This window comes from Labrus mixtus, chromosome 15 (assembly GCF_963584025.1).
Source record: "Labrus mixtus chromosome 15, fLabMix1.1, whole genome shotgun sequence".
NCBI lineage: Eukaryota > Metazoa > Chordata > Actinopteri > Labriformes > Labridae > Labrus > Labrus mixtus.
Genome location: NC_083626.1, coordinates 6,718,626 through 6,734,069, shown reverse-complemented (window position 1 = coordinate 6,734,069; position 15,444 = coordinate 6,718,626). Strand labels below are relative to the sequence as shown.

Genomic DNA, 15,444 nt, shown 5'->3' with positions numbered 1-15,444 from the left:
CATTTCAGCAGTTTTCTGCTAGAGTAAAAGCCCTTTAAGTATGTCCAGATAAATAAAAGGTATCCTGGTTATATTGTACCTACGCAGTAGCACAGACTTCTGAATTCTTCCCAGCTGAATAAAAACAATTATTGATTGGAGATAAGCATTAAACTGACTGAATAAAATGCAGTTACATTACTTCATAGATATGATGACAAGTAGCTAAAATCAAAAGTGAGGTTAAATTGTGTTTGTGTGTTCCTGATCATCCAGCCGTGTATGTGACACTCCGATCTGGACAACCTGTCTAGCTCCCACTTAGTTCCCAGTGACTCCTGAGATGCATGACTTACTGTTTGTCTTTCAATAGGCTTGGGGTGCAGCCAGGAAGGTGTCCAAAGATGACTGGCTGGAGTGGCTGCGGCGCTTGAGTGTCGTTTTGCTCAAAGAGTCATCCTCTCCAGCCCTGCGATCATGCTGGTCGCTCGCCCAAACCTACATCCCTTTGGCCAGGTACACTACTTCTGTCATGTCTGCCTCACTAGTTCACGTCCTCTTTTCTTGAGCTTAGTTTCAAAATGCTTCACATCCACGATAGACCGCTAAAAAACATTCACATAATTCATGAGGCACATAAAAACCAAAGAGGCAAAACACATCTCTTAAACTCTGTCTTTGTACTTTGCACATCTCATGTTTTAAGAGCCGAGGGGTTAGGATGTACCTCGTCTGAGCAAAGCAGGGAGACATCAGCTGTTGTGATGATTCTCAGTTACCAACAGTACAAGACTTGTTGCACTAGCTACAAGTTTCCAGATGTTACTGTGTGAAGCTGTAAATGTGAAGCAGATTGTTTCAGGAAAATATTGTAAATGCTCTGTTTTCAAACCTATTAAACAACATTACTTCAGTGATCTTTGAACACTAAAAAGAAATCATACTCCAGATTTATTTGCTGGCCTCCCAAATTGATTCAAAGTCTGATTCCTCCTAATAAATAAATGTTACAGTTGTGTCAAACACAGTTAACCTTGGAATCACACTACTCTGCAAGCTCGTGTTTTATTTTCTCTGTCTGATGTGTCTGGTCCGCTCTTACTTCAGACTGTCTTCCTGTGCCAGATGAGCTAAGCTAGTAGATCAAATGCAACATTTTCGCCCATTTTCACCCAATTTATTTGTTCGCTGTGAAAGCAAATGTCAAAGATAACTCAATATTTGAGTTTGGTTTTGAGTTTTGTTTCCCACCTAACCAAGTCATTTCGCTGTCTAAACCAAATCAAGAAAATGTTTAACCATTTGAACATGATCACAGTTTGGTCAGGTTGAGGCACCAACTCTAGTTTCATTAGGTTGTGCATAGTTTTAGGTTTTAATATCAAGTCAATTAGGAGGCAATCAAAAGTCTCCTTTACTACCATGTGGAAGGAAGACAAGCTTCGTTTCAATGACAAACAGCAGATCACAGATGATTAGTATAAGCTGCTCACAGCAAAGTAAGGCTTGGTAGCGTTGAACCTAATTGCACCAAAAAAAATTATTTGATGAACTCAAAGTAAGATCACATTTTGTTGCTTCTACATAACCTCATTCCACACTAAGTTTAGGCTAGCTACCTGGTCTGTACTTATGACAAAGCAGCCTATCACTATGCCACACATCCTTTTGCTCTGATTTGGTGTTTGGAAATCAAAAAGTTAGACGATCCAGACTTATACGTGTTTGTGTTTTGGTATCTTGGTTTATTATGTTAATTCTATTTCTGTTGTCCACAGGGATCTGTTCAATGCCGCCTTCCTGTCTTGTTGGTCTGAGCTCAGTGAGGACCAGCAGGATGAGCTTATCCGCAGCATTGAGCTAGCTCTGACATCCCAGGACATCGCTGAGGTCACGCAGACTCTGCTCAACCTGGCAGAGTTCATGGAGCACAGTGACAAGGTCAGCATTGAAGTGCAACAACCACATTTAACTGTTGAATCACTGTGATACAATTTGGGGTGGATTCTGCTTCTTTAGTAGAGTTTTGTTTGGATGATTTCAGGACTGTATCTTAAATTACATTTTCCTGTTCAAGTCAGCTTTCATACAAAGCATGGATTTTAAAGGCTGATGAATGAACAGTTGCAAAATAAAATATAATTTCAAACCACCCTTCAAAAATCTACATGGATTAGATGTTCTTCATTTCTATATATTTTGTTAAACAAGCATCAAACAACAAATGAGGACGAGGACATCACTGTATAATCACTGAGAAATTACAAAGAATGTGTTAGACACAGAAACAGGACAATGCAGAGACATTCTGATGTACAGAAATGGATATATTATCCCATTTTTCCAGTATTCATTTCCTTTCTCCTTTTGTAGCCACAAAGTAAAAGTCATTTTCTCCATACCGCAGGTAGAATTTAAAATGTTTATGAAGTCTCATAGTGGGAGGATTCCCCTGAAGCCAGTATTTAGTTAATGCTTTTTATCGCTCAATGTTATTAATTTCTACTAATGGCTGAACCACAACTTCCCTATTTTTGATATTTTTTTAATTTACAAACTGTCCAGCCCCTTTGTACCAAAGAGTACATGTGTATTGGGTACTACATGATGTGAAATACCATTTGAAAACATGGGGTACTACACGAATCTCCAACTGGCAAAGCAGCCACATGCTAACCTCATCTGCTTTAGTGTTGACTTTGTGGAAACAACGACGATGGTTCACTCGGCTCAGTTCATTTTATGTATTTTTTTTGTCATCAACATGTCTTCAGACGAAGCTTTGTGTCAGTGATTTGAACTTATGTGTTGAACCAGATGCAAAACAGTTTGTGATTGCAAATAGCAGAACCTGCAAAGATATAGTCAGTAAATGTATCAATGCAAAAACAAGAGGGAAGTACCCAAGTCTAAACAAAGCTCCATGATGTGCCACTAATGCCAAAAGTTACTACAGATGAGTTTCTACTGTCACACTCTTGCATGGCAGCTTGAATGTAGGCACAGTGCCATTTAAACAGTGTTGTGTGTTTTTTTTGTTGTGCAAAGTTTGCCCACACTGCATAACATCAAGAAAGTAAAGCATTCAGGATGCGGCGATTTTCATAAAGAATAAATCCGGAACCTTTGAGGTTTAGACCACAGCAATACTTTTATTGACAGGTGTTTCAAGTAGAACCTGAGAGATATACCTGTGTTTCCGAAGTGTATATTCCTGACCTTTTTTTCTCTCCATATTATTGAAAAGAAGCCTTCTTTGCATCGTTATGTAGTATGAGAAAAGAACTGTTGCGTAATCCTTTTAGATAAGGTTTATTTTTACTGCTGATTTTAATTTAACATTTTATTTAACCAGGAATGAAACTCGTTTGGATTAAAAAGCCCCTTATCAAGAGTGTCCTGGCCAAAATCTTACTTTATTTGATGTCATATTGGTAATCGGTAACTATCAACCTACTATCAACCTCCCTTACTGGTTGGACTTTAGATTCCAGATTGGGTTAAAAGAAAATTCCTTTCAACAGAGCGCTTTCTCTTTATTCTTTATTCTACGGTTTGACCACACATGCTGAGCTAATTAGTGACGATACTGTTACGTTGAAGGTGGAGACCTTCATGGTCCGATCATAATATATCAATTCAGCAGGGTTCCCTCCTGCTGAGAGACTGCAGTAAAAACACACATAAAGTGTCGTATTCCCAGCCAGTGGAAAAGAGGGTCTTTAGATGGTTTCTGTGGGCTAGCAGACGACCATTTGCAGGATAACTTGAAGACCAGAGGTGCATTTGTACAAATCATTTACATGCAGCAGGAAGCTTATTAGCAGGCATTCATTGGTATCAAATAACAGTATATAAGGGTTTAACAGTATTATAAGTTGTATTGATGTTAAAAACTACCAATTGCCAACAGAGGACCATAAATGTCACATACAACTTGTCATTTACATTTCATATTTTTATTAAGAGAACTTTATCATTGTATACCTTCTGTTTTCTTTTCAGGGCCCTCTGCCCCTCAGAGATGATAACGGCATTGTGCTGCTTGGCGAGAGAGCTGCGAAATGTCGTGCCTACGCAAAGGCTCTACATTACAAAGAGCTAGAGTTCCAGAAAGGCGCTTCTCCACTCATCCTGGAGTCTCTTATCAGGTAGGAAAAAAACAAATCGTTTTTTGATATTGTATTATTGGCGGCTGTGGCTCAGTAGGTTGTCTCTCAACCAGAAAGTTGGGGGTTTGATCCCCAGCTCCTGCAGCCACATGTCCGATGTCTCCTTGGGCAAGCTACTTAACCCCAAGTTTCTCCCGCTGCTTCTTTGGCAGCTTATGCATGTATATGAATGTGATTAGCTACTTCTGATGGTCACTTTACACAGCAGCTTCTACCATCAGTATGTGAATGTATAGGTGTAAAAGTGCTTTGAGTATTCAGAAGACAAGAAAAGTGCTATACAAGCTCAAGTCCATTGACCATACAATGCATCAATGACTTCACTAAACAATCTTCCTAACAGCTTCATACTTATTCTCTGTTCCTTTTTTACATCAATGTTCCGTAATTGTTTATTAACTGCAATGAAAGCATAACAGTCAATTCTTTCAAAAACATGATGGACAGCATAGGGACCGTGTAGGACAAGGTGTCTATTAGAGAATATAAGAAAATGTACCGGTACTTAGATCTGGTGATCTTAATTGAAAACGTAATCTGACATGACTCACTCTTCATGGTAGGTCATAATGTCAGGATCAGGGTCAGCTGTCGTTTTTTACAGGAGCTAGTAAGTGGCGCAGAAAAGGATAATTTATTTTTCACTGTTAAAGCCTGACTAAAACCTAAAAAAGTTATTCATCACTATACCAATCTTTTTTGCTGCTAAAGCTGTTTAAGAACCGAAGCATAACCCTTTGCTAAAGCAACTGGGAAAAAGTGATATTTGAGGAACTGTTGTGCTGTGTTGACTAAGGCTCAAAGCATAGGGATAAAAAAAAATTTGCCACTGAAGGCTGCTTACATGAGACATTAGGAGACCACACAGAAATACTTTTTGTGACTATAGGCCATTGCTTATTGCGTACCTTGTGTAGAACATACAAGAAAAACATTAGGCTCCAGGGTGGGAAGTAAGAAATAGCATGTTTCTCCCTTCTTGTTGCCATTGATTCATTCTTCTGAAACAATCATAGACTTCTCTGTGATTCACGGTTATCACATTAGAATTTATTGCTTAGTTACAAAATTGAACTACACCCTCAAATGTAATTTTGAATGTAATACGTTAAGCAATTGTATTTCACATATCCTCCTGTCCCATAGTCCTTTGATATCATCTGTCATATTTTCCATCGCTTTCCTCTTTTTCTCATCCTTCTTTATTTCTGGGCCTTTGGCATGGCATGGAGAAATCTGTTTTCCAGGCATCTAATTGGACGCTTGCCCCCTTTTCATCTACGAGTGTCTGGACTTGTGTTTCTCTGGGGCCTGTTTTCAATTTCTCAGGAGCCTTGATGATGATGAATGATGGGAGCCGGCACTCTGGTGTTTTCAATATCCCCATCTGGTTCTCACCTCTGCAGGATTTCCCATAAAAGATCTAGAGGCTGGTGTGCAAAAAGCACTACGTAAACCTGGATTTATCAAGTTGTTTTGCACTTAAAATAAAACATACATTTTATTTGATGCACAATTTTGATGAACAGGGAGAATGGTCACTGCTTTTTCAGTGCCTGATGACTCATAATGGAGTTGGCGAGTTTGCAAGAATTCAGCATTCAGTGTTATAAATACTCTCACATGAATTCTTAGTTAAAAAAATGACAAACAATTACCGATAAAAGGTTTATGAGTTTCGTCTGGTCTGAATAATGTGTGTGAGGCATATAAATACGATAAATAAATTGGTTGTGTGACAGCATTTTAAGGTCTTACCACATCAGATTGAGCCAGGAAATTGGTCACAGTTTCCCCAAAACTCCCAATAAGAAAAGAGCACTGTTATTAAACAGTTTGCCGTATGTTGCGATGTTATTAGTACATCAAGTAGTGTCTTTAGTGGACTTGGATCTGCAATTAATTTCTCTTTTATTCAATGTTGTTGAATACTGGTAAGATTTATTAAGAGGATCAAAGCTGTGTCTTTGATATTTAAAAGTCAGAAAACCAGTTATATTAATGTTGAGGTTTTATCACCACTGGAGCAACTGGAGCTATGAACTACGTGTTAATGTTTACTGGTAATGTGTATCCAAAATAGTAATGGATGTCATTGATTGCTCATTGCTTGGAAATAGAATTTTAAATAAAGTTGAGAGTAGACGAGGGTTGACACAATAGTAGGATAACTTTGATTACATACAATTAAATTAAATTGTATCTGTGCAACACATTTCATACAAATGTAAACTCAATGTGCTTTACAGAAGATACAAATAAACAAACACAAGACAAACCCATTAAGAAAAATGAACAAAGCAGATCTTAAATCCAAAACACATTTACAAAAGGACACTGCCCAATCCCATACAACACATACACCTGTTCCTACTCGAGCACACAAACCAGGACCATAATCCAACCATACACACACACACACACACACACACACACACACACACACACACAGATGATTCAAAACTGTAGCTCAGTTAGCATTTGATATTGTAACCAGAAGTACCAATTTTTAGTACATGATCACCTTTTAGTCTCCATTTCCGCACCATTGTAAAGGTGCATAGCTTCATGTCCAGGTGTTTTTTTTTTTCTATCATGCTTATTGTAACTTAATGATTCCATCGTGACTTGTTGAAGCGTTATGGGAGCTCGTCTGAAGACATGAACCAATCAGCATCAGTTTAAATGATCATCTCTGGAGGAGTTCAAGCTTTAGTTCTGTACAAGTTCAGGATGTTCATCATATTTAGTGACAATCAGGACTTTTGTTTTTCTATGTTCCCTAACTCCTCCTGGTCACCTTTCTGGAAAGTTTTTTTAATATTTACTCATTTTCATATTCATACTTTTCACTTTTAAAACCACAAGTAACATTCAGTTTATAGAAAGGCCCCTTCAGATTATTGCCAAGACTATTGGCAGCCCTGTTTACTAAAGTTTCAGAAAATTATGTCTGCTTATTACAATAAATGCACTTTGGAACATTTGGGTTTCCTAAATGGTGCATGCTGATCATTAGTACTGTGCTGCAACAACTACTTAGACTTACAATGTTATGCCAGTAGTAACTTAGCTGCTGTTGTTGCATTTAATCACCCATGACTGTTCAAGGGCAGCGTATATTGTTGGAATTGTTTGAATAGTCTGAAACCTTAGAATAGAATGACCCGGTCATTTGTCGACCTCTAAAGGTCTTGTATGGGGCTTTTATTCCACAGTGGTTAATTCTTCTTATAGGAAGGAATGAATGTCCTTGAATGAATATCTTTTATTAGATGTTTTCTCTTAACTGACACCTTGTAAACAGAAGAGAATATGACTAAGCCTACCACTAAGGCTATATTGGTAGAGCTTTTTGTTTGTTGGTATTTGAATGCTCCAAGGAACTCTTTGTTGCCTCAGAGGGAAGCAAAATGGTGCCATTGTTTTCAAGGTAGTAAACCTAAAGGCATTTATCTCGATTGCAGAATGTGTGTGTGGTCTTCATTCCTGTGTTTGGCTTAGATGGCCTTGGACCTTTAGCCAGGATGTAAGGCGATGGCCCAAGAGTCAGAGGTCAGCAGCTAAAGGCTAACATGTCACCATTATTGGGCATGAATGGACACAAGACCTTGATCTGCTTTTAGACTTCTGTCATGCTTAAACCTGGCTGTTAAGCCTCTAAAGTGAGGAGATAATGTGGGATTTTCTTTTAAAGACACGTGTTGCACCTGTATTCTTTTAAAAAATATGTTTATTATTCTATCACATGAAACAACATAATTACAAAGCTGTACACATTTTACAAATAACACATTTCCATATTCAATGGATATGGTTTCACAATAGAAATGCAGCGTAACTCATAGAAAATACCTTTGGTGATTGGCCTCCTTCCAATCCTTCTTAATAGTTCCTACCATTCCTTGATGATTTACACCTGAACCAAACCAGTCTGGACTGAGTTTTGGTATTATCCATAAATTGCTTGTAATGACTAAAAATACATTGTAGTGCTTTCAAGACATATGAAAGAAAACATTTAAATGCAGTAACCCATTGGGGACAGTGGTAAAAGAGCATCAATCGAAGCTTTTAAAAAATAAAATATCTTACTGATAAATACACAAAATGAACTACAATTTACAATCAAACACAGGAAAAACACAACACATTCATCTGACAGAAATGTAACCATCACAAACAACATTCTTAATCCTTTCGCAGTCAATGCAAAACCACAACTTGTTCAAACAAGTATCAGCGAGACCTCTCAGTATTTATGCCTATGATCTTGATCCAGGCCACACAGCTGAAGCACTTATGGTTGGAAACCCACTGGCCTGACCTTCATCTCCACTTTTTTGAGGGAGTAGTTGGACCCATGCCAGCCATACCAAGTGATCCCATCTGAGCTCTTTGTGTGCTCACCGTAGCGGTAAAACACTCCGTTCAAGTTAGAGTCAGTGCAGCAGTTATACCAGTAACCACCTGGAAAGAAGTGAAGAAGTATTAGACACTATGTTACTCTGAGAGAAAATATATAAAATGAGTGTTAGTATATTTGCAATTAGAATTTACCTTTGCGCAGGGAAGCACAGTCATCCACACATTTGTCGTTGTCCTTGTGGATGGTGCTGAAGTTGGTGTTGTTGTGGTAACGCAGAGAGTCTCCAGCATTCCCACTGTAGTTGGCAATGAAGAGCTTGTAGCTGTTGAGTTCATTACCCACATTGAAGAAGCCATACTCAGCATAGCGCGTCTGTCCTTCCCAGTCCTACATTGGAAAAGACATATAAAGGGATTTAGAGTCTGACAGTTAAAAAACCTGAGAATATTGGCTCTTGATCTGCCTGACGTTTCTAAAAGAAGTTTGATTTATTCCTAATAGTCTTGCGCTCAGATATCAACTGGCTCTGTGTTTATTCCCTTTTACTTTTGACCATCCAATTGTTAGTGCATTTTGTACACACTCTTACTCTTTCGTGTCCATGCCTAACAAGTGCCATGTTTTAAAATACGTACCTCCATCTCAATCCTGAGCACACTGGGCTGCCTTGTGAGACGGAAGATGTGGTCATTGCCAAGCCAGAAGTCTCCCCGGATGGATCCAAATCCAGTTTTGTACTGCTTCCATTCCCGGTTGAATGATGTCAGGCCCACCTTGCGCCTTTGGATCAAAGTCCAACCACCTCCATTTGTCTCCATATCACAGAATACCTGAAAACATTTATCAAAATGTCATAGAAGGCTTTGAGAAGAGGGAGACATAACCATGCTCTGCCAAAAACTATACATATAAGTCATACGTATAGTAGGCCAGGTATAGCTTACGCTTATCTCAGGTGTTCCCAGAAACTCATCCTTAGGCAGTTTGTACTCGCCAGAGATCTTGTAATTCTTGCTGTAGAGGGATGCACAGTCATATATGGCATCTGCAAAAAAAAAAAAAATATCTTCAGTTATTTCAAAACCATGTGCAGTTTTATGAGCAGTTTTTAAAAAAAAATGTGAACGTCATAAATTCTAACAGCTTTATGGACATCTGAGTGATTGGACAGATGAGTAAAGAAGCTTTACTCCCACCAAAAGCAGAAAAGACCTAACCAAAGGGAATATGCTCAGCATGGCTCGGACTTTTGTCGATGCCATTAATGGGACTATGAGATCACTCTGAAAAAAAGGAGCCCAATACTTGAAGAAGTCTGTGTTAAAGAAAAAGGGATGGAAACCCTCCACTTCTTCTAATCTTTGCATCCCTTCCTGTTCTGCTCTGCTGTCTCTAATTTACTCTAGTTTTAAAGAGCCCTCTGTGTTCCCTTTGCCAGTGACATAAATGTGGCCCTGTTAGACCACACAGTCAAGGTATTGAAATAATAAACTACGTCATGCCTGGTTAACCTCTCTACAGCGGCCAACGCTGATTAGTGGTGTTTCAGAGTTGAGATGAATGTCAGAGATGATTTTGCTTTGATGGGGCGTATTATTGACAGTCTTTCAGATGGGACTCTACAGCTCTTAATTAATGCTACCCCCCCTGACTGATTCAAAGCAGTCGTCTGCGACTCTCAAAGCAAAAGACGGGGCTGATTATAGTGTTTCATAGCTACAAAAAATTGTAGCCTTGTGTGTGCATACTAGTTGGCCTATTTGATTAGTGTTTTGGGAAATGTTGGTACTCACATTCCACTGAAATTATATTGTATAGCTCACACTTTATATACTAGAGTTTAACTTATCAGTTTAAAAATGATTACCTTTACCAACAACAACAAAAAGTTTAAACTGATCTTCAATAAATGTAAGAATAACTTTTTTTTCAAGCTGCAAAGAGTGGTAGGCAAACAATTTATTTTTAGATCAAGCATATCTTAACTCTATGTCCATATGTGGAAATGATTTAAACACATGGTGTGTGCATTTGGCTAGAGAGAAAAGACACAGGTGGATCAAATATGCACTTAAGCCAGTGATGGATCATCTTTACCATGTGTGAACGTTTAAGAAAAACTCTTTCCAAGTGCTTTCACATGGATCAAATTTAGCAAAATAACCGTTAAGCTTAAAACTTATTTCTGCAGATGTTATCGCCACAACAAGCAGCACACAGAACTTTGCCCAGTATGTTATGTTAATCCTATTTCTTAATAAGCTGCTGATGCTCACCTGATGAAGTCTGGGTAGCAGACTGTAGGGTTTGCAGCTGCATGATCTCCACACGGTTGTTGATCTCTGAGTACTTGCTCTCAGCCTCGGTGACCCTGGCTTCTTGCTGCCGGTTGTTCTTGTCCAGCTCCATAATTTGCCTCACAACATTCATCAAGTCTGTCTCCTGCTTGCGGCTCATCTCCTCGAGGATACTGGTTAGATTGGCCACCTGAACCTTGAGAGAGCGGACCTCATCGCAGCACTGACCTTTGGGAGGCTTTGGAGGTGCCAGTCTCTTCCTGGGATTCTGGGCCCCCGTCTCTGCCAGCAGGAGAAGCGTGACCCCGAAAGCCACTAGGATTAGATTTACTTGAGCCATTTTCTATACAAGAGTTCTCTATTTTCACACAATCTCAGGTGTGTTTGAATTCAGTCAGTCCCCGTTGAAGGTCTTGGGTCTTCAATTGGAGCTCTTCTTTGACCAGCAGGCTCAGTCGTTTTTCCTCAATGAAACCCTGCTCTGCCTGAACATCTTAAATATTTTTTGCATTTGGGTCCTCCCCCTCTCTCTCTGTGTGCACAACTCACCGGGCTGACCCTCTTCAACCTTCAGGGTGGGGGACCATTCCCGTCACTCCTCCCCCTGCCCCCTCTACCTCTCCCCTCATCTTACTTTCACTCATTCCACAGAGCTTTGCCCACATTTTCCCACTTTTTTTTGTCAGGTGTTGATGGTTTCTGGGCTGGGTGTTTTTTTTGTCTTTGCCTGGAATGGCAACATAAAGAGTTGAGGAAACAAACCTCTGGCTTCTGTCTGAACTCATTGTACTGCCAGGATATTTAAATGGGATTTCTTTGTAAATTACTGAGCTATACAGAAACATTGCTAAAACATTAGAACACTTGTTTTAGTGCTTAGAGCAGTTGTATGTAATTTTCCTTCCCTGTCTTCACACCTAAATTGCCCTTGTAATGACAGATTTTACTATATCCTTGGGCTGAACATTTCTTTCCTAAATTTGGTCTTCACATGCCAGGAGACGTGTGAAGTCACTAAGTACTCTTAATTGTAGGTTAAGTGTTCTATTGATGCTACTCTTTTTGGCAGACGTTGCAGCAGGCATGTTTTCTGCCTTTCAGCATAAAATTTCAAACAGGGTGTTGATCGGAGAAGGCTTTGTAAAACCTTAAGCATATATTGAGACCCAAAGTTTGCATTAAGAGGAAATAATTTGTTGAGTTAAAGGCAGGCAAAGTCTGAAAATGGTGTCTACGTGTGTAGAGGATTCACAGTTTGCCACCAAACATGCACGGCCTGTTTAAATATCTTAAATGGTTACCAGAGAACCAGAGGGCAACTTAATATGAAATTGTATTGTGGCTTTTCATTATAAGCCCGTCATCAGCTGCTTTTATTTTCAGACAATATTAACATTGGTTTCCATGTTGTTACTGCTGCAGAATTTACAAATTGAACATTTTTACAAGGTAAACAATCAGATTGGAAAAGCACATTAGTTATATTTATACTGCGCGATGCAGCCAATCAATAAAAAACAAAAACAAACGGAACAGAAGTCAAAAAGTTTACGTAAATAAGAGTAGAAAATGATAAAAGAGGAATACAAAATAGAAATAAAATATGTGAAAGATGGGATGGAAGAGAGTGATAACTTGTTAAAGTCAAGGTTATATACAATTTCAATTGTATGAACAGCACAGACTTCATCTTTTTACAACAATATTGGTTTTTATTTGGATTTGTAGGGGAAACACTTTTGGGTGGAAAGACTCGAAAGAACTTAGGACGGTCATTGTGCATTGGAAGCAAGAGCCAAATAGTCAGTGAAGAATACAAAGCAGTCTTATTTTAGTGAAAGTGTTGTCCTTCCTGTTGGTTTGAACAACCATTTACAAACTGTTGCTGAATGTGGTACCTTTGTGCAGCTTAATATTGCTTGCAAGATTCCTTCTTAAGGGTGGTCTTCTCTTTAAGATTTCTAAAATGCCAGTCATTGGCTGGGTGAGACATCAGGGAGGCTTTCTTCAATTTCCATTCAATGGAATCTCTATCTCTTCCCAAGTTCCCTGAGGAGCGGTCAGACCTGCCAATTTAGAAAAGATGCCTTTAGAGATCAGTCCAGAGGTCATGGGGGGGGGGGGGGGGGGGGGGGGGGGGGGGGGCGTGGTGTTGTCAGAATATGCCCTGGGCATTGAGGAAACTGCTTATACATGACTTAAATGATAATCTGCCTTGTGTGATTATTGTAATGCAGAACAGAAAACAATGCCATAATGAAGTGCCAGAGTAAGTTGTAAATACTGTGAGCTGTGCCTTACAGATCTAACTGAGACATGGCTAAACCAGGACATTCCTGTCAGTTTTTACTTAAACTTTATGGGCTCTCCGTTCTCCACATGGACAGGAATGAGCTGTCTGGAACAGTCTGGAAAGATTTTGACCACTTGTAGTTCTATGGAGCAATGTTTTTATGAGGGGGTTGGTATCTCACAAAATCTACAGTAAAGGTATTTCAGGCTGAACTGCATGCATTTTGAACGTTGACTGAATACTTTTTTTAATTTATTTTTTTTACCAGAAAGTCCCTGAAGATTTGAATGCCTCTTTTAAGGGAGACCTGGCCAAGATAGCACACTGTTAAATAAACTTGTGACAACTTGGGTTTATTGTCCTACAACCTTACTGATGAGAGAAATCACATTAGCACAGCTGCTCCAGTAGGGAGCACTCTCAATGGATTCCTCCTTAAAACACCATTTGTATTTCGAGACACAAGATAATTCCATGTCTTGACAGAAATTCAAATTTCTTATAAACACACACTGTCATGTGCTGAACAGGAAAACCTCGATGTAGTGAGTGTGACTTGCAATTCCTGAGTAGTAATGTTGTTCAGTTATATAAAATTATATAACCCATGAAATCACACAGCTGGGAGCTAAGTCATAGTTTGGTCTGATGGAATATCTCATCTCTGGAATAGAAATAAAACATGACACATGACCCTCATCCACCTTCTTACTTATTATTAACATTATAATCTTACATAATCTGGCGTCCCCCATGAGATTTTTTATTTTATTTTCTAAATCTTAAGCTTTGAGTGTTCCTCTTGCCAAATGTTTGCCTGAAATCCGTCCTAACTTTTCCTCACTTGGTTATATGAATAAATAAGGAAACACTTTAGAATGTTCTGCTCAACATCATCATCATCATCATCATCTCTGTGTGACGGGAACAGCCGTGTGGTTCAGAGCACACCAAAAGTATTTCTTTTCCTAGAATTCCAAATTATTACATAATTAAGAGATGATGTATTATTGCTTTGATGGCTCATGGTGTCAGAGTTAGATGTGAATATATTCATGTTAAAGGCTCTTCCTTTCCCCAGACATCTCCCTGAATGATGCTGGCCACTTTTTACTACAAGTCACTGCTTTGCAATTTCCCCCTTTACTCATAACCTTTCTTCCCCTTTTCTTTTCTCGAGTGTTGACATGTGCTTTTACTTCCCAGTATTTATTTGATTTTTAAGATCCAAATGGAAGTTACAAGCCATTTGTCATCTTAATACAAACATGAAACGTTTGCTTCGTGTGCAGTTTGCTGCAGCGTTTTAATTGTCAGGCGAATTCTGAAGTCCTGATTAGACTCTAAACATGAGCCTTCTTTCGATTCTCCCATTTGTCAAAAAGGAATGACAACTACTTTCAACAATGTTATTGTCAACCTCAATATTTATGTGGCTCCTTCACATGTACCCACTGTTAGTCCTAACGTAAAACAGCACACAAAAGTGATGGTTGTAACATGCAGTGAGCTCATAATGTTCCGCTGGAGGTTCGGTTTGAATTTTCCATTACACGTTGAAGTCTAAAGATGATATCTACAAGAAAGAAAATTAAATGAATGAACAAAAATGTTATTGCCAGAATTACACTTAATAGTATTTGTTCAACTGAAGGCGGGAGACATCCAGAATTTGCACTCCATATTGAGAATAGTTGTATACAAGGGGTGCCAGTTGTTAAACTGCATTCCTTTGGTGTCAGTGTAGTATACCAGTATCTTTGATATGATTTCTTCAATATATTCTGGAGTAGGAATCTATATGATTCCCAACATGGATGCCAAAGAAGAGACTGCAAAAAGTCTAATGTTCTTGCATGTAAAGAATCTAAAAGTATTTAAAATATTTACAGTTTTCACCTCCACGTCTGTCTTAATCATTTTTCCACAGTAGGAGGGTGTTTCTAGCTCTTCAGTGTTGTAATGTTTGATGGTTGGTGGTGCCTGTTGACATCCCTTCTATGTTTTGCCCTGAAGTCATTGATGTGCGTCAGTGTCTTTTGGAAAAATGTGAATTATTCACCTTCCTGGATTTTCTCATTGCCCTAACTACTCTGAGTCACATCTCACTCTCCAGCAATGCATCCCAGCGGCATCAGTTTCCTCTGGACCTGGACTCTGTCATTCAGCTGGATGCTGTTTTATAAGTTTAGCTTCACGCTGTTTTTTCCTTCAAAACAGCTCCTTTAAACACCTTTTACCCTCTAACCATGTCTCACCAGGCTATGTGTGAAGAATGCACGGTTCCCTTTAACATTAGAGAGATTCACTAAACTTTTACCAAACCCCCCGTCT

The 15,444-nt window shown here is 39.0% G+C and overlaps 3 protein-coding genes across 4 annotated transcripts in view; 1 reads left to right on the top strand and 2 right to left on the bottom strand.

The window, feature by feature from the left end:
• slc66a1 (solute carrier family 66 member 1) overlaps positions 1-15,444 on the bottom strand; it is a 514,023-nt gene that overhangs the window by 233,563 nt on the left and 265,016 nt on the right. The window lies entirely within an intron of this gene.
• Positions 1-15,444, top strand: part of mtor (mechanistic target of rapamycin kinase) — a 91,147-nt gene that overhangs the window by 26,447 nt on the left and 49,256 nt on the right. For both annotated transcript variants that reach the window (XM_061058540.1, XM_061058538.1), the window contains exons 26-28: positions 353-495; positions 1,758-1,920; positions 3,985-4,130. In XM_061058540.1, coding sequence (XP_060914523.1) covers positions 353-495; positions 1,758-1,920; positions 3,985-4,130 — 452 coding nt within the window. The remainder of the gene's footprint in view (positions 1-352; positions 496-1,757; positions 1,921-3,984; positions 4,131-15,444) is intronic.
• On the bottom strand, positions 7,867-11,333 carry angptl7 (angiopoietin-like 7). The gene is made up of 5 exons (XM_061057838.1): positions 10,797-11,333; positions 9,465-9,565; positions 9,156-9,350; positions 8,712-8,907; positions 7,867-8,621 (listed from the first exon to the last, which is right to left on the bottom strand). The coding sequence occupies exons 1-5, from the start codon at positions 11,155-11,157 to the stop codon at positions 8,452-8,454; spliced, it is 1,023 nt and encodes a 340-aa protein (XP_060913821.1). The 5' UTR covers positions 11,158-11,333; the 3' UTR covers positions 7,867-8,451.